Below are 18,918 nucleotides of genomic sequence, written 5' to 3'. Positions count from 1 at the left end.
GAAGGCTGGGATTAATTTGGGGGTGATGAATCATAAGGGGGTTTAAAAAATTTGGGGGGGGGATTTTTTTTTTTCCTTTTTTTTCTTTTTTTCCTTTTTTTTTTTTTTAAATTTTCCGTTTTAAGTTGGTTATTTCTGATTTATATTTAAAAGCAAATAATAATGATATGGTAGGAGATACACACCAAACAGGATGTGTAAATTATTATATAATAAGTATTGTGCAATAGCAAGAAATTTTCAATTGCACAGTATTGCACAATAGCAAGAAATCTTCAATTGCACAGTATTGCGCAATAGCAAGAAATCTTCAATTGCACAGTATTGCGCAATAGCAAGAAATATGCAATAGCACAGTATTGAGCAATAGCAAGAAATTGTCAATTGTACAGTATTGCGCAATAGCAAGAAATATTTAATTGCAGAGTATTGTGCAAAAGAAGATACTTCATATAAATTGCTTATTTCTTGACCAATTTCAATGGGGTTTTATTCTTGAATTCTTGGGGTTCTTTAATATGCTGAATCTAACAGTGTATTTAGTTTTTGGATTTTGGGCCCCATTTTTAAATTGGTCCACATTGAGGTCCAAAGGGTCCAAAATTAAACTTTGTTTGATTTCATCAAAAATTGAATTATTGGGGTTCTTTGATATGCCGAATCTAACCGTGTATTTAGATTCTTAATTTTTGGTTCCGTTTTCAAATTGGTCTACATTAAGGTCCAAAGGGTCCAAAATTAAACTTAGTTTGATTTTAACAAAAATTGAATTCTTAGAGTTCTTTGATATGCTGAATCTAAACATGTATTTAGATTTTTGATTATGGGCCCAGTTTTCAAGTTGGTCCAAATCGGGGTCCAAAATTAAACTTTGTTTGATTTCAACAAAAATTGAATATATGGGGTTCTTTGATATGCTGAATCTAACCATGTATTTAGATTTTTGATTTTTGGGCCCCGTTATCAACTTTGTCCACATTGAGGTCAAAAGGGTCCAAAATTAAACTTTGTTTGATTTCATCAAAAATTGAATTCTTGGGGTTCTTTGATATGCTGAATCTAACCATGTATTTAGATTTTGGATATTGGACCATAATAGGTGAATGTCCAATTTAAAATTTTTAAGTTCTTAGACCACATTCATTCTGTGTCAGAAACCTATGCCGTTTCAAATATTTAATCACAATCCAAATGCAAAGCTGTATCAAGCTTGAATGTTGTGTCCATACTTGCCCCAACTGTTCAGGGTTCGACCACTGCGGTCGTATCAAGCTGCGCCCTGCAGAGCATTTTATTTATTTTGATTTTTGGTGTTTTAACGCCACTTTTAAGCACCGTTTTTGGGCTAATTCGTGGCGGCCAGTTTTTATTGGTGGAGGAAGCCGGAGTGCCCGGAAAAAACCACGACCTTCGATAGGAAAACTGACAATCCTAGTCAATTAAGATTGGAGTCGAGTGCACCCGCATGAGCGGGGTTCGAATTCACAACCTCAGTGTTGACTGGCTAGTGATTACAGTAGTAACTTCTTAGACCACTCGGTCACTGAGGCCCCTGGAAAATTAGAAGAGCATGTTATTTATATGAAAGATGTTGTAATTTCAATTATCACTATCTATATAAATGATAATATTTCTAACTGCTGTACCAAAATTTCCTCTTCTTTTCAGGTGAATAGTAAAGATGTAACAAAATGTAAACATCAAGAGGCAGTGATGGCATTAATAGCTCCAACCTATGAAATTCATTTAGTTGTACGACACGACCCTCCTCCTAAAGGCTTACAGGTAGGTTCTCTCATGTTTTTCATTACTTTGGATTGATTGCTATTCGTGAGATACCAATGTTCGTGTATTTAGTTGTGTATATTTAAACCGTGAATTTCAAATGTTCAGTGAAGTACAAATATTCTGTAGGCTTGTTTGCAGACTTTTGCAAAACCACAAAATCAAACATCCAAGAAAATACAAATTTTTCTCTACAGTTCAACAGTAGAATTTTTGGACTTGGTGTAAAAATAAATATTTGAAAGTGTGATATACTGTAATGGTGGACAAATAGGGACAAGGTGCATAGGTCCTCGTGATGTTCTGTCAACTGCAAGAAAGGCTTCTCCATTACTTTTTCATGCATTGCTTTTAATTGCCATTTAAAACTTTTATGCTGATTATAGTCGAAACTGTAAGAAACAACTTTCAGTGTGTGTCCAGAAATCTCTGAAAGCAAGAGATGGAACTTTATGTCTGCAATGTTTTTGATGAATGAGGAAAGTTCAAATGTTGTTCTTCTAGTCTCTTAAGCTATGCTTAATTAAAGCCAAAGCTTATTTTGGTTAAATTTGAAAATCTCAACTAAAAACAAGATTACTATGTGAAATTTGGAATTATAAAAATCAACAAAACCATAAGTTGAACCAAAATTAAATGACCATGCCTTTCTCTTAATCTGATCTTTATTATCTCCCCTTGAACCATCAATCATTAGTTTTATGTATTTTTCAGGAATTATCAGTATTCAAGTCACCTGGTGAAAAGTTGGGGATGAGTATAAAAGGTGGTTCTAAAGGAACATATAATCCTGAAGAAAAGTTAGATGAAGGAATATTTATCTCTAAGGTGAGTTTGAATCTGTTGTGCTTTGCAGTACAGCCCTGATATACAATGCACATTTAAACTTTCCATTACTACTTAAATTATAAAAATGGCTAAAGTTTATTTTAACTTAAATCATTCTTACAACAGTGGTACATCAATTTATCCTCCCCCCCCCCCCCCCCCCCCTCCCCCAAAAAAAAGAAAGAAATATTTGTTTACTTGAGCATATTCTATCTTTACAATTCAGGAAAGTCTCAGACCCTATAAAAAAAGGAATCAAATTTTACTTTGGTACATTAAGGAATTTAACTGATGAGTTAAGTCTGGACTGTAATGTACAAATAATTGTGATATATGAAGAAATGGCAATATACGGTAAAAAATACAGAGAAACCAGCGCACCAACAGTACAAGATATTGAAAAATAAACATTTGTAGGTCACTATAAAAATACAAGAATGTCCACATCTATATACCATATAGCAAGTGGTTTATGAATTGTGTTCAGTAAAAAGACATAATTTGCATCATTTCTATTTATAGATCAGTAGTGATGGAGCTGTAGCTAAAGATGGTAGATTGAAAGTAGGTCAGAGAATTCTAGAGGTATGTTTCTTACAGCTAAAAGTATTGAATTACTAACTGTTAACTTGGAATCAAATTCAAAGAATCTGCAACAAAACAATTTTTATTCAGAAATGTATACAATTTAAAATCTGAATGGGCCATTAAATATCTGGGTCATCAGGTTATATATCATATATATATAATTGATGCTCAAGAAGTATAATTTCATGACCTTGACCAATAACTATTTTATGTTGCAAATAAGCTCATCATTGATACCAGGATTAAAAAAAATTACCCCAGATGCCAGTTTCGCCTACAAAATACTCATCATTGACGCTTAAATCAGAAACTTTAAAAAGGTCAAATAAATTTCGAAATCAGAGCATTGAGGCCCCAAAATTCCAAAAGGTTTTGCCAAATACAGCTAAGGTAATCTATTCCTGAGGTAGAAAATCCTTAGTATTTCGAAAAATCAAGGTGTTTTTAAACAGGTAATTTAAGATTTTGATCAAAAGGCTTTACCGGTATTTTATTTAAGGTCAACGGTACAAGTTTGATAGGAAGTACTCATCAAGAAGCTGTCCGTGCTCTTCGTAGTGTAACTGACAAAATGATCATTATGGTCTGCGAGGGGGAGGACCCAGATTCACCTAATCTTACATCACCCGATTCACCGAACGCTCCAGTACCACCAAGGTTACGAGATGGATCTGTGTCTAGCATTGACAAAGATGATGAAGACCATAACATTATTCGCAAGGTAAGATTTATGGTTGTATGTTGTGTTTATCGTGTGGTCAAATCTGTTTTAAAAGCATGATGTGTGCACGAGTCGTTGAAGCATGATCTGTAGGATTAATGTGATTATTTTATTGTGTACCATGTTTTACATGGATGAATGAGTTTTCTATGGCAGATTTTAGTTCATTTTCTAGCTTTCATTATGAAAGTTTGGTTAAAACAACATTGCTTACAGCATGTTTTACATTTTGAAGCAGAAATCAAGTGGAAAAAAATGATTTAATTCGCTATTTAGGGAAGATTTATGTATGCAATAGAAGGAAAAATTAAATGAATGAATCCATTTAGAAATGAATTACAAACCTTTGTGATAATTTTACTTTGCTGAATATATGTTTGCAAATTAAAATATATATAAAAAAAAAAACAATGAATATGAAATTTGACAAAACTTCAGGAAGCTTACCATGTTTACAGAATTTGGAACCAATCTATGGTAACCCTAATAACATTTGTGTGAGGATTTCCTTTTAATAATGTAGAGTCAATAACTAATTCGTAAACAACAATTACACCTGTATGTGAGAGCATTGATGTTTGTATTTTAGCTTTATTTACATTTGTTGCATTTTTTCTAATCATGCTTAAATCACAAAAAACTAGTAAATACTCAAATTGTGTTTAAATAGGATAAAAACTTTAAATAGAAGTCACTGGCCCAAAACTGTTTATGAATATAAAACTTTGACTCTTTTTGGTCAACATCAAATATAACAGATTTAAATCATACACATGTATACATTGCAGAATAAAACACATACATTACCTGGGCTGTTCCATTTAAGCATAGATGGTACCTATGGAAGGTACTTTCAAAATGGAGTCACCACCTATAATGTATATAGGCAAATTTAGAATTTCACATTTCTACTGTACTTGGCATCCACCCATAGTGGAGATTTCAAAGTGACTTCCCTGGATCCCATGTATGTTTTTATTGAACAGCCCTTTATAGCAAAGATCATAAATAAAATGACAATTAAGCATAAAAAAGACAAATGCTTAAAAATTATTGAGAGGTCAAGTGATTGTTCTTCCTAACATAAAAAAAACTCCCTTTGACCCAAAAAGTACTTTCTATATAAGTCCTGTAAGTAGACATAAGTTACAATATTGTAGAGCAAGAGTGACTGCACAAAAGTTATGATAGTTTGGCATGTGCTTGTTTTCTTTTTATATTGCTATTTAATATCTGACTTTTTACAACAAGTTGCTTTCTTATTCCCTCATCGTGAAATGCTTTAACCCTACACCTCACCCCATTATTCTTAGGGAAAACAAGCATGCAAAAAACCCCTGAATTTCTCATGGCAACACAAAAGCTGAAATAAAATTGGATTGTATTGATCAAACCATACTTAAATAATTTTCCATAGCTTGACTGATCTTTGAAATTCTAGAAAATTTATTTGTATTTTTCAGAAAATTTGAACAGAAAAATAACCCAACTGAAATGATTAAAATATTTGGTGTCAGTCAGGCTTTGGCTGACAAGCTTTATTTTCATTTTGATTTTGTTTGATTGTCGAGTGTTTGCATGATTTGCTTGTTAACATTTGAGTTTGCATGCTAGTTTGTTGTTGTCCACAGGAACAAGAAATGGTAAGGGAAACAGAAGAGTGGGAAAAGGAACAACTAGAATCAAAGGTTTGCAACAGACTTAATATCAATCATTTACGCTACTACAGAAGTGACAGAGATTTATAAGTTCTTACAGTAGTCTATATTTAGATTTTCTATGACTGAAAGAAATTAGAATCAAATGAAGCAATCTTGCAACAGTTAAATCTGTTAATAAGTTTCAAGTACAGTCAAACCAGTATATACATGTAAAGGTCACCCTCATGACCAGAGAAAACGGACCTTAAATAAAAGAGGTGACCTTTGAAATGAAGTTCAAAATGCACAGATATTGCTACAATTTGAAATAAAAGAGAGTGGATTGACAAGACAGGTTTTTGCTTAAAAAAATTGATATTTAAAGCAGGTTTGACTGTATTTAGAATGTCCATTGTGATGATTTTATCAGTACCTTTGTACTTTTACCTTAAAATCTTGCATTTAAATGCAATATTGTTATTTTCATATGAAGTTATGACTATTGATCCATGGATGTCAGCAGATCTATTCTATATACAATTATATTTGGTCTATATTTTGTGAAAAATTATATATCTTCCATTGAAAAACGATCTTTGTTTTTACAGGCTATTGAAGTTGTGAATAATATTTTCTTGTATGGGGTAAAGTTATTTAAACAGAATTGACAGCTAAACTATGCTTGCAATTTTGATGAATTCATCAAATTTATAAGCAGTAAAAGAGTAAATTTTAAAACTTCTGAATAGCTAATAAGTCCCATTTTATATTTAAGAAATTAATAATTAGATTTTGTATATTTAACCAAGACTCAGAGAGGTGTTTTCAATTTATTTATAGCAACAACAGAGAAAAGACGCTCAGATTAAACCAGGTACAGAAATTTCTCCTAGCAAGATACCTAAAGCAAAAGTTGATCCCAAAATAGTAAGTGTTTATGCCCCGCCTATTATACATGGGGCATTAGGGCTATTCCATTAAAATGTATGTGGGAGGGTAGGAAGGGAAGTTTAATTATTGAATGTGGGTCATGGGTCTTTTTTCAGTATTCGACTATTACCATTATGCAAAATTATTTAAAAAATGGTTGTTGGTTGTAGGGATATTTTGAAAGTCCCTTCCTACCCTCCCACATATATTTTAATGGAATAGTCCTTATGTTTTCTAGTCTATACATAAATGTGTGTGTTAGTATTTCTTTTCGTCCTCTTGTGTTTTGAACTTTTAGAATAAATGCCAAATTTGTTTACCCAGATTTCCCAGTTTACAGAACGAGGAGATGTGATAGTATGAGTGGTGCATGGTATCCATTTGACACATTTTCTTGTTTATATTGAAACATAGTCTTGATATATCAGAATACTCAATTTTGATAAAAAAAAATTTAAACAAGATGTTTTCCAATGTTGCAGTGACAATAGAAAAAAAATGTAAAATGTCACGAAAACAATCCTTTTTGATTTGTAACTTTTAATCCAAAATAAAAGTTTTAGTAAACAAACTGGATTTTGATACACGCCTTTTCTAAAGAATTGAAATCAGCATTAAATATCAAATTCAATTTTACTTGTGATAAAAGATAAGAATAAATTTCTTTTCAGAATACTGGTTCTGTGATTAATCAAGTGCCTCCAGATCAAAAATCTAACCCTCCAGATGTCATTCCTGTGGTAAGTCATCAGATTTGTTGTCACATCCAGCCAAACAAATGTTTGCTTTATGCAGTCTATTTTGCTGGGTTTGAAAATAAAAGGCCTGTAGTCTGAATTCCTTTTGTTTCTTTTTATTTTCCACTGGTGCTGTGTATATTTAGTTTGGATAGACTTTGCTTTTTGAAATATTAGTTTTTCATTTTCATTTCTTTATTATATATTTATTTACTTATGTATTAATTATTAATTAATGTATGATTGAATAGTATAATTTCTGGTAATTGTTCTTACACTTATTCGAAAGAACTTGCTCATCACTTTTCTTCCACTTTTTCACTACCTAATATTTTTTCTGGCAAAGCATTTTTTTTTTATTTCTTTATTCTAGATAGAACTAGACTGTATTTGACTATTTCATTTAACAGACACATTTAGGGAATGGGAATAGCAAATACATGTAATAGTAATTACAAAAAAAAAATATGAAAATTATTGTACGAATTAATTAAAAAGAAATATACTCAAATTTCAACAAAGTGTAAAAAAAAGAGTAATTACAGTTTTGAGTGAAATTTCAAAATTGTTTTGGAGATTAAAATGATTGTTTAAAGCATGGACATTTTCTGTTCTTTTTGCATGTGTTTTTTTCTGCATGTGACTGGTTTGTCTTATTTATATAGACACCTGTGAAAACTGAACAGATACCTGTCCACTCTGACCAACCTGTCCATTCTGATCAAACTCACGTAAAGCGACCACCTGTTCCTCCAAAACCCCTGGCAAAACATGAAGAATTAAATATTTCATCTAGAATTCCTACAGTCAGCCCTGTTAGTCCAGCTAAGCAGGAGGACTTGACAGCAAGTGTGATCAAACATTCCAGAATTCCAACAGCCAAAGTGGCTTTCATGGGTATGGAGGAAAGCTTCGATGAGAAATCATCGCCTGGTACTTCACCAAAGCATGATAATTTGACTGCAAGTGTAATCAAACAGTCACGAATACCAATGGCAAAATCTCCATCTTTAGCAAAAGAAGATAGCTTAGGCGAGGATTCATCAATGAAATCAAACACGCCTTCACCGCCATCTAAAATAGACACTGATACTGCTAAGATATCCCGTATTCCAATGGCATCACCGCCACAAAGTGCAAGAGACAGTAAAACAAACCTTGACATTGTAAAACAGTCTCGGATTCCTGCCGCCAAGTCTCAAGATTCAGATGATCCAATTAAACAATCTCGTTTACCAACTGCCAGACTGTCGAAGCCAGAACTTCCATCTAAACCTAAAGTACCGAACAAACCTACAAATATCGGTGGACAATCTTCTTCCCTTGATGCTATTAAACAATCGCGACTTCCTGCAGCCAAACAGGTTGAAATTAAGGTATTGTCTTTATTATATAATGGCCAACAACAGTCTTGGTTCAGGCAGGTATCACTGATTTTTTAACAAAAATACAAACATCTGGCGGATAGTTGTCTCAGTGGCAATTACACCACATCTCCTTAGTTTGATGCTACCTCCATTTAATTATAGGTAGATGAGATTTGACAATGCTATAGTTATATTAAATGAACAAGCATTGGTTAAGATTGACTGCATTAGTTTTCTGTTGTGTGAAATTACAGTAGTTTTGTGAACTTTGTGCATGGCAGTAATTAAAAGCTTTGTTGTATAAGTGAAAGATGGTGTTATGATGTACATGTATGAAATGTTAACTGTTGCTATCAGAAGGCTTAAAAAATCAAGATGAAATAGATGTTCTATTCCTGTATGTTGCATCGCATTAAGTTTAGTTGTTATTATGGAAAATCTATAGTTATGAGCAGATGTTATATTTCTCTAAGATGTGATAAGAGATTAATTTTATATACTTAACCTTAATTCTCAAGTTTAAATATTCTGTGATGTTTACTGTGTAAGACCTGCGATGTTAAATGTGTAGGAGAACCTATTAATTTGTGATTGGTCACGAAAATTTGCATGTTGAGTCACCAGTCTTTCCTTAGGGCTTTTTCATAAAACACATACATGGGACCCTGGGAAGGCACTTCAAAATCTCAACTATGGGTGGGTGTAATCTATGTTTTTGCATAGTAGAAATGTAAAGTGAAATTTTTATGGTTATCCCATTTTTAAAGTGCCTTCTATGGGTACCATGTATGTTTCAATGGAACAGCCCTTAACTTTTCACAAGATTTTGCCTGCCTAGAATTGCATCCCTCTTTCTGTTTTCTTTGAAAGTTGCTTGTATATTGTAATTTTTCTGTGACCAGATTTTTATTTAATGAACTATATTTTGGCAGACACCAACTTCACCAACCTTGCCTCCTCAGATTGAGCATGGTGAAGATTTGACATTTAAGCTGAAGAAGAAATATTTTGAAAAAGAGATCAAGGAACATACTGAAGAAAAACCATCAGGTAATTAAGCTGAAGCAGTTTCTGATTGGCTGTTATTCGGTTTCAGACTGAAGCCATTTCTGATTGGCTGTTACAGTTTCAAACTTAAGTCATTTCTGATTGGCTGTTACAGTTTGAAACTGAAGTCATGTCTGATTGGCTGTTACAGTTTGAAACTGAAGCCATTTCTGATTGGCTGTTACAGTTTCAAACAGAATCAGTTTCGGATTGGCTGTTACAGAGTTTCTTGGTACTATTTACAAAAAAAAAATCAAGTTGAATTAGTATGTAATTTTTATTTCAGTGCATCAAGCAAAAATGTATAACAAATGCTCAAAAGAAATTAAGAGTATTTGTCAATATTTTAACTCAGCATTTAACATGTCTTTATAAATGCCTATTAACTTTTTAAAGATTTCTTCCATTTAACCAAGCTTGTCTTTCTTTGAATGTAACATTGCTTTATGATACTAGAATTTAGGCTAGCGATAATATTTTTTCTGACTTCTATGTAATGTCGTACTGTGAGATGTTCTATATATATAAATATATTTTTATAGTGAAAAAGAAAATAGTTCTCCCGACTGAAACAGGTAAAATTGTGTGACATCTAGGAGCAAAATAAGTGTAGATGCAAATGATACATCATTCTGCCTTCATAATCAACATGTTGGTCATACCATGTTGGTAAACACATCATGATTCAGGGAGAAATTTGCCTCACAGTTAAACTATTTGAGTGTGTGGAATAAACGAGTTTGATTTGCATTGTGAAATAGATATTAAAATGTCGTATTCACCCAGTTTTGTCAATATAACTTAACAATAAACAACTGTCATACAAGTGGAAGGTTTAGCTAGCTATAAAACCAGGTTTAACCAGCATTTTCTCAAAAAAATCCCTGTACCAAGAATATGACAGTTGTTGTTCACCAATTCCATTAATTGATAGCGTTTTATTTTTGTCAGTTTTTATGGACTTCCACTTTTTGAATTCTGTATTTTTGTTTTACTTTTTTGAATGAGCATCAGTTATCGTTATCATGCAATCAACTAATGGTTGTATATTCACTAGTGCTAGCATAAACAATGGTTAGTAAACCATTGGGCATATATATAGCAAGCTGTAATTCATATTTACACACTCAGATATTTTAGCTGTGAATAATTATTTTAAGTTTTTTTTTTTTTTTTTTTTTTTTACCAATATTTTAATTTGGGAAAGGGAGAATAATCTTTTTACAGAATGTTGATGACTGTGGTTTAACAGTGACAGGGATACTTCATTATTTGTTCTTTCTGAATCATGATGCGATAAGCACAACCCGAAATTTGAAAGCTTCACAAACATGTCACAAGAGTGTGTTTTGCTAGTTGTAAGCATGATTTCTTTTGACTGAAATTTTTTTTATTAAATTTGTAATGATGATACATTGGAATGTACAAGAATTCACACTTTTCAGTGAGATAGATTCTAATTCACAGGACTTTATAGGTATACCCTTTTTATAGGTATATCCTTTGATGACAAAATTTTGAAAAAAATGTCTACCATTTTAATAGTAAATTTCTGTTTCATTTTAATTAAGAATTATTTTTTTATTTTATTAAAATAAGTTTATAATTGAATATACCTGAATTGTTCAAAAAATTGTCAAAAAAAACCCCAACAAAATTTTAAATGTATTTTTCAACAGTTACTGTAAATTATAAAAAATGTTAGAATAGGGGTAACAAGTTTGGGTCAGCAGTGATATCCATTTAATATTTTGACCTAATAGAGATATTGGTACTGGCATGACTTTTATACATTAGTCCTTTTAATTATTTTAATGTATTGGATATAAATTTGTACATGTATCTGTTCATTGACAAGTATTACAAGACATGCTCAAAAGTTCTCATGCATACAGTATTTTATCCAGAACAGATTTGATAAACCTTAATTTGTTATTATTCTTGAGGTGCATAGTTCTGTTTAGAATTGGTTTCTTTTATCAAGGAATTGGAATCTATTTAGTGGCAAACATTTGTAAAATATTTTTGCTACCGTATTTGTGCAAGTATTATACACACTTTTTTTTTTACCAAAGACATAATTGGTAGAGTGGATGCATATTTAATAGACACAACTTAGATTGAAGACGTTATTTTTTTTTTTAATAGATAATAATGTTTTTTTTCTTCATAGAATGAAGTAATGTTACTTACATGATAAAAGCTCTACCATTCCATTGTTTATGACTCTAAATTAATTGATTAAACAAAAATATTACAAAAAGTATTTAATTTAACAAACAAAAATACATATTATTGGTTATCTTTTAATAGACTTTAATGAAGATTAAATAAATGATTTATAATTTCCTAATGTAGGCTATTTACAGTAAGCTAGACTTTGTACACAAAATGGGGGGATGAAAAAGGTGTATGTATTATACACAAATGTGTACTATACAGTGCCAAATAAAACACTATATTAAAAATTCTATAGAATTTATCATAAAACATACAGAACTATGCATTGTAGAATAATGGCAAATTGTTACTAATAATGCATCAATAACTCACATATTTTGCTTGACCGTGGCACTTTTTCTCGGAGAAAATTGTTAAGATTTAACAACTCCCACAAATATTTAACAGGGTGAAAAAAATGTACAAAATATTTTCCTGCAGTATTAAGTGAGTATTAAAAGATAAGCATTGAAGAACATTAATTCTACAACAAAACAATAATGATGCCAAAACTGATTGAATAAATTCATAACAACATCAGATAACATTAATTTTAAAGAGACCTTAGAAGCCTTGTGTACAGCTTTCGAAAAAATACTTCAATATTTTGTAAATTTGATGACTTATCTTTTATAATCAATTGGTCTTTTGAATTTAATGAATATTAGAACTAACGAATGAAATACTCAAACTGGTCTTACAGAAGAAAAAGAATTTTTTGCCTTCCACAGTATAATGATTGAGCTATTGAATGTTTATTAACAATTATATTATATTATATGCATGCTTGAATTTAATGAAAGTTTAGAAAACTGTGTCTATTGATCTACTGCAACCATTCATATTCGTCGAGGAGATTGAAACAAGAATTGGTTTGGGGGAGGGATTGAAATTAATTTGTAGCATTTACTGGCCGTGTACAAAAAATAATAACTTTTCTGCATAAATTACTGTTAATTCAGATAGTGTGCATTTGTAATTGTGATTTTTGAGCAATTGACAAAAATGAGAGAATGATTGAGATTCAAGAAATGCTATCAAAATTTAAAATGGGAAATCTGTCAAGTCAAAATTTTTGCAATAATAAAAACATCTAAAAAAAATTTAAAATTTACAGTTATCAAATTCAAACTGTGAAAAAAATATAGAAATAAAAGCTTTATAAATCAAATATACAAATACAACTTTAAAGATTTGAGTGGACGGAGTCTGCTGATGAACTTGCAATAGATCAATAGACACTTGTACTTGCTTGGCTATTTATAACTAACCTAGCTAACATTATTACAGCTAAGAAGTTTCAATTCTGGTCACAGCATGAGTTTGAGAAAATGAAAGAGGCTGAAGGTATATACAACTGTATGAATTGTTTAACATATACAGAAATATTAGTGAGGAATAAATGATTACTGGGGATTTATATTATTAATTCTCATGGTTACTAATTTTTTGTTAGCAAAACTGGTATTTTCGTGGATAATTGATTTCATCATTATGCCAAATTCTGCATACAAGCCTATAAAAAATGTATACTTCTTTGAATGTTATCTTTGTGGCTTAACGATCTCACAAAATAAACAAAAATTGGTATTCAAAGAAAATAATGAATCCACAGTATATAGTAATGTAATTCTAATCTTTACACTGTTGAATATCACTAGGATCATGACCTTTGACATGCATCTGAAATAGCCATTAAGTCTCTCTGCTAAATGTATAAATGTTCTTAAATTTTCCCAGATAAGGCATATTTACTTTTGAGAACAACTTTAACATATTTAATCTGTTCTAATTTTTTTATGCCCCCTAACGTAGTGGAAGGGGCATTAAGTTTTACCCTTGTCCATACGTACGTACGAACGTAAGTACGTCCCAAAGTTGGTTTCTGTTCTCTAACTTTAGTTTGCCTCAACCAAATGTTATGAAACTTATACAAAATGCTTATTACCACAAAAAACAGATCAAGTTTGAATTTTGGTGGCGTCACTTTATCCGTTCTAGAGTTATGCCCCTTTACAAATGGAAAAATTGCTGAATTTTTTGTTTCCGTTCTTTAACTTTAGTTTGCCTCAACCAAATGTTATGAAACTTATACACAATGCTTTTTACCACAAAATACAGATCAAGTTTGAATTTTGGTGGCGTCACTTTAACAGTTCTAGAGTTATGCCCGTTTTCAAATGGAAAAATTCATCTGGAAAAATTGATGAATTTTTATACGCCCGTTTATGGGACGTATTATGGTATACCGTAGTCAGTCCGTCCATCCGTCCGTCTGTCTGTTCGTCCGTCGTCAACATGTCGGACGTTAACTTGAAAACGCTTCAACCAATTTGCATAAAACTTTGTTGAATTGTTCATATCTATTGATGTGAGCTCCCTTTCGTTTTTTTTTAAATTTAGATTTTACGTTTCTGAGTTATGGGGTTTTATTCATTAAAAAAGGGGGGATTTTCAAGTTTTCGGACAATAACTCAAAAATGCTTTCACCAATTTGCAAGAAACTATGGTCAATTGTTTATATCTATTGACATGAGCTCCCTTTTGATTTTTATAAATTTTAGATTTTATGTTTCCGAGTTATGGAGTTTTATTCATTAAAAAAAAGGGGGGATTTTTCGGACAATAACTCAAAAATGCTTTCAGCAGTTCTCATGAAACTTTGGAGAATTGTTTACATGTATATCTATTGATGTGAGCTCCCTTTCAATTTTTATAAATTTTAGATTTTACACTTCCGAGTTATGGAATTTTATTCATAAAAAGGGGTGATTTTCTAGTTCAAGGACAATACCTTTAAAGTGCTTTGAGCAGTTTTCATTAAACTTTGGTTACTTGTTTATATCAATTAAGATAACCTCCCTTTAGTTTTTCACAAATTTCTTATATGACATTGAGAAGTTATTGAACTTTATTCGTAATAAATGTGACAGGGCGTATCATGCGCTCATGGCGCAGCTGTTTATTCTTTTCTGTTCTCTAACTTAAGTTTGTTTCAACCCAAATGTTATGAAACTTATACACAATACTTATTACCACAAAACTCAGATCAGGTACACATTTGGGTAGTGTCACTTTTACCATTCTTCAGTTATGTCCCTTTATAACTTTATATGATATGCAAGCAGGTGCATCATTTGTGTCCCATGGACACATTCACCATTTATTTTTTCATCTTTCAGATAGAATTATTTGCCTAATTCATACATTTTTTTCTGCCAAGATATCTTATAAATATCTTGATGTGTGCCCATGGTTGTTTAAATGTTTGTACTGTTTCTGTATTTTGCCTTGATAGTGTTGTTCAATTGTTAGATGTTTTGTCTGTCATAGTCTTTAATTTGTTGATTTTTTGTATGCCTCCGCGCAAATATGTAGTAATGTCCATATCTTGCAAAGAACTACCTCAAACTTAGTTCTAGGAGGTGTCTCCTGCTCCTTGTTGAAGGCTTCATTGTGACTGAGAGGAAGAACTACAATAAAAGCACTGTTCCTTTGCTTTGGTTTTGTCAAGTGTGTGAAGGGATTTTGTATCTTCAAATATGACACCATATCCCTTGAATTTCATTAATATTTAATTCTGTGCTTAAAAACAATGCATGATATATAAAGTTAAGTCTGTTTTTAATTTGAAAGCCAGATTTCTAGACTTTACAGCTATCAAAAATAACAAAAGATGAAACCTAATTAAACTATAAATGTTTCTAAATCATCCAAAATTGTGATTATTTGCAGTGGAAAGAGCTGATTTTGTGCTGAGTTGCGGTTTGTTAGTGTATAAATTTTGGATTTCACTTATAGCAATGGTGAAGCATGTCTCAATAAGTAAATTATAGACATATTGTATACTTTTCACTTTCCATATCCTTTAGAATGTAATCAGTGAAAAATGAGAGAACATTTTAGGCAAGATAATTTAAGCCATTAGGCAATTAGAAATGATATGTCAATTAGATAGACAGCTGCATAGTAACAAAATCTGTGGTAATTTAAAGTTTTTTCTACTAAATCAATGACCATTGATTAAAATAGTCTGTTAAATATTCGCTGTTCAGTTTCTTCCTGTTGATTGAATGTAAAGGTCATGATCCTTCCCATTCTTTCAATTCCTACATTATTCATAAGAAGCCAGCGTAGATATTAAAAAAAAATCTAAAATTATGTCTTGTTCATATGAAGCTAGCATGAATATTTGTTTTGAATTCTAACAAATAATCTACTCTTAATTGTTATGTATTATATTTATTTTCATCTGAAAAGTAAAAATAATTGCAATGGTCTGTTTTACCTTAATTTGCAACCTTTAGAATTCTTTTCTCAAAATTCTAATATCCTTGACCTCTGACAGGCACAAATTGGAGTCACTGAAATAAAACAATACCTTAAAAATTGCTTGTATTTTTTATGTTGAAACAGCAAATATTTTAAGTCCCAATTTGATTAAGAATAATTAAAGAAAAAGAAAAATTCATTTTAAAATCCCAGACTTACCGAAATATTATTTATTACAGAAAAGAAAGTAAATAGTATGACGACAGAGGAGCTGGTATCTGATGTCACTAGTCACGTCAACTCTCACGATGATTACGAGGGCGAGATTACAAGGTAAATAGGTCACGTCAACTCTCACGATGATGATTACGAGGGTGAGATTACAAGGTAAATAGGTCATGTCTACTCTCACAATGATGATAACGAGGGTGAGATTACAAGGTAAATAGGTCATGTCAACTCTCACGATGATGATTACGAGGGCGAGATTACAAGGTAAATAGGTCCTGTAAACTCAACGTCACTTGTTGATTTTGACAGGTACATTATATTGATATGTCCAATCAATTCATTATACCCCCCTTTAAAAAAGTGGGGTATACTGTTTTACCTCTGTCTGTCCGTCCATCCGTCAGTCCATCCATCAGTCAGTCCGTCCGTCCGTCCGTCCGTCCGTCCCTCCCATGAATATTTTCGTCACATCTTTCTCAGGAACTACATTACAAAGATTTCTGAAATTTGGTTTCAGGGTTTATATAAGTCATCTATACCGTGTGATGCGTTTTCAGATTCATCACTCGACAACTTCCTGTTTACCGAAATATTTGGGCGGGGTATCATTAGTGAGCAGTAGCTCGCAGTTTCACTTGTTTGTCAAAATCTCTAGGATTGTGGGTAACTTCATTGTTTGTACACCAAATTTAAAATGATATGCCAAGGTGTTGGACATCCATTGCTTAGTATGTTGTTAACCAATCACAAAAGTTGTGTTGTATTTTGAAAATATATCCCAGAATGCATTACATTCTAAAATGAAGTATTACAAAGGTAAGTTATTTAAGCTAGTCATTTCAGCTAGTATTAAATATGATAGTGAAAGAAAAAAAAACTAGCATTGTGTAGTAAATGCATGCATATATTTGTAGTTACAGTTTTCTTTCACAAGATAAAATATTTCAGCCATTAAGATCCGGTTTATAATCAAATGACATTTGAGAATCTACAAGGTCAAAAACCATTTTAAAATACAAACATCTCAAAAATGATGTACGTTTGTGGGGAAAATATCTAATTACATAGTAAAGAGTTATAACTAAAATATCATTTTATTTTTGCATTTAAAAATAAAATGATATTTTAGTTAATTACAATGAAATGGCATGATATTTGAGCAGTCATATCAAGTTTTTAAAAAATGAAGTAGATTGCAAGCATTCAAGAGTTGGAGCGGATTCCATACAGTAACAATGCTTGTCTTTAATTTGGGAACAAAGTGTGAGTGCTAGTTCAAAAATTGTAGACAGTCATGCAACAGGAAACATGGATATTTCTTTATTTTACTAAATGACCTTTAGTAAACTGCCCAGCTTGTCCATCAAAAGTGAAACCCAAGTAGAAATTCCTTTAATGGGTATTGGAGTTGTGTCCCTTAGAAAATGATAATGAGGCTAATTCTTATTAATTGGAAAGCTTACAAATGAGGTAGTATAATCATTTGGAGTGGCATGTATCTTGTAACATTGTTAACTATACAACTGCTTGCTCAGATGTGGTCTATATATGTGTTCAGTAATGTGTGCATTACATTTGTGTGTAATTGGAGAGAAGGGAATCTTACATTAACACACACGTCTTTTCAGACATTTCTATCGCCGCGATATAGCCTTGTTGTGCGTAAAGCAACCAACAATCAATCAATCAATCAGACATTTCTACACATTTTTTTATTATTTCAGAATTCAATGTAAAGTTTAACCTTTTCAAAGATTTTATTTAAAATACTATTTAGAAATTTAGCGACATGGAATAAACATTTGATCTAATATTGATGTCATTACAGAAAAACTTATAAAAAGCTTATTGATTTAAATTGATTCATATGAAATATCATGTTGTGTGTGCAAATGTAATTGTAATGAGCGCAAATGTAATGCATCTTCTGTAATAACTGAATTTATTATGAAGTAAACCATTGTAAACTGGAATATATACTAGTCTATCGTGATTGTTACCTTCTTTTAAATAAAGGGGCAACATTTTTTGATTGTTACCCTTCTTTTGAATAAGGGGCAACATTTGGTTGTTTTTTTTTGACTGCTAAGAAAAATCAAATTTTAATATTTAGTGTTGTAAATGATTTGAAATTTTATATTTGAATCCTTGATTGACATCATTAAAAATTGATGTTGTTGGGTTGCTTTCTTATTTACATGTTATCCCACATCTCCTCTTAGTTATATAAGTGTCAAGAACAACTGATGATTTCCTAAATTTAGTACTGATATTATTTTTCATATAACATTTCAGAGGAGATATTTTATGTATAATAAAGAGCAATAGAGTGCTCCTTAGCACAGAGGAGATATTTCAGATATTAAAATATTAGATTTCAGAGGAGATATTTTATGTGTAATACAGTGCACCTTTTGCTGAAGGGAATGTTTGATAAAGGGAGATAAATTGCACAAATGTTTAGCTTTTAGTGTTGTCTGTCTTGTGTACTCCCAGTGTTATGTCTGTTTTATGTTTTGTGATCATTTGATGGCCAATGTTAGAATTGAATT

The 18,918-nt window shown here is 31.5% G+C and overlaps 1 protein-coding gene across 7 annotated transcripts in view; it reads left to right on the top strand.

The window, feature by feature from the left end:
* LOC127723340 (protein scribble homolog) overlaps positions 1 to 18,918 on the top strand; it is a 101,978-nt gene that overhangs the window by 61,174 nt on the left and 21,886 nt on the right. For 2 of the 7 annotated variants that reach the window (XM_052229919.1, XM_052229917.1), the window contains exons 26-36: positions 1,669 to 1,785; positions 2,500 to 2,613; positions 3,136 to 3,198; positions 3,701 to 3,922; positions 5,554 to 5,610; positions 6,403 to 6,489; positions 7,164 to 7,232; positions 7,895 to 8,605; positions 9,529 to 9,646; positions 10,186 to 10,218; positions 16,375 to 16,468. In XM_052229919.1, the coding sequence (XP_052085879.1) occupies positions 1,669 to 1,785; positions 2,500 to 2,613; positions 3,136 to 3,198; positions 3,701 to 3,922; positions 5,554 to 5,610; positions 6,403 to 6,489; positions 7,164 to 7,232; positions 7,895 to 8,605; positions 9,529 to 9,646; positions 10,186 to 10,218; positions 16,375 to 16,468 (1,685 nt within the window). Of the gene's footprint in view, positions 1 to 1,668; positions 1,786 to 2,499; positions 2,614 to 3,135; positions 3,199 to 3,700; positions 3,923 to 4,360; positions 4,400 to 5,553; positions 5,611 to 6,402; positions 6,490 to 7,163; positions 7,233 to 7,894; positions 8,606 to 9,528; positions 9,647 to 10,185; positions 10,219 to 13,153; positions 13,211 to 16,374; positions 16,469 to 18,918 lie in introns of all 7 variants that reach the window. The other 5 variants (XM_052229920.1, XM_052229918.1, XM_052229915.1 and 2 more) reach the window with 4 other exon arrangements.

Source organism: Mytilus californianus, unplaced genomic scaffold, assembly GCF_021869535.1.
Source record: "Mytilus californianus isolate M0D057914Y unplaced genomic scaffold, xbMytCali1.0.p SCAF_13, whole genome shotgun sequence".
In the NCBI taxonomy this organism is placed as follows: domain Eukaryota; kingdom Metazoa; phylum Mollusca; class Bivalvia; order Mytilida; family Mytilidae; genus Mytilus; species Mytilus californianus.
Note: the sequence above shows the minus strand (reverse complement) of the source record. Positions and strands in the feature narration are given on the sequence as shown.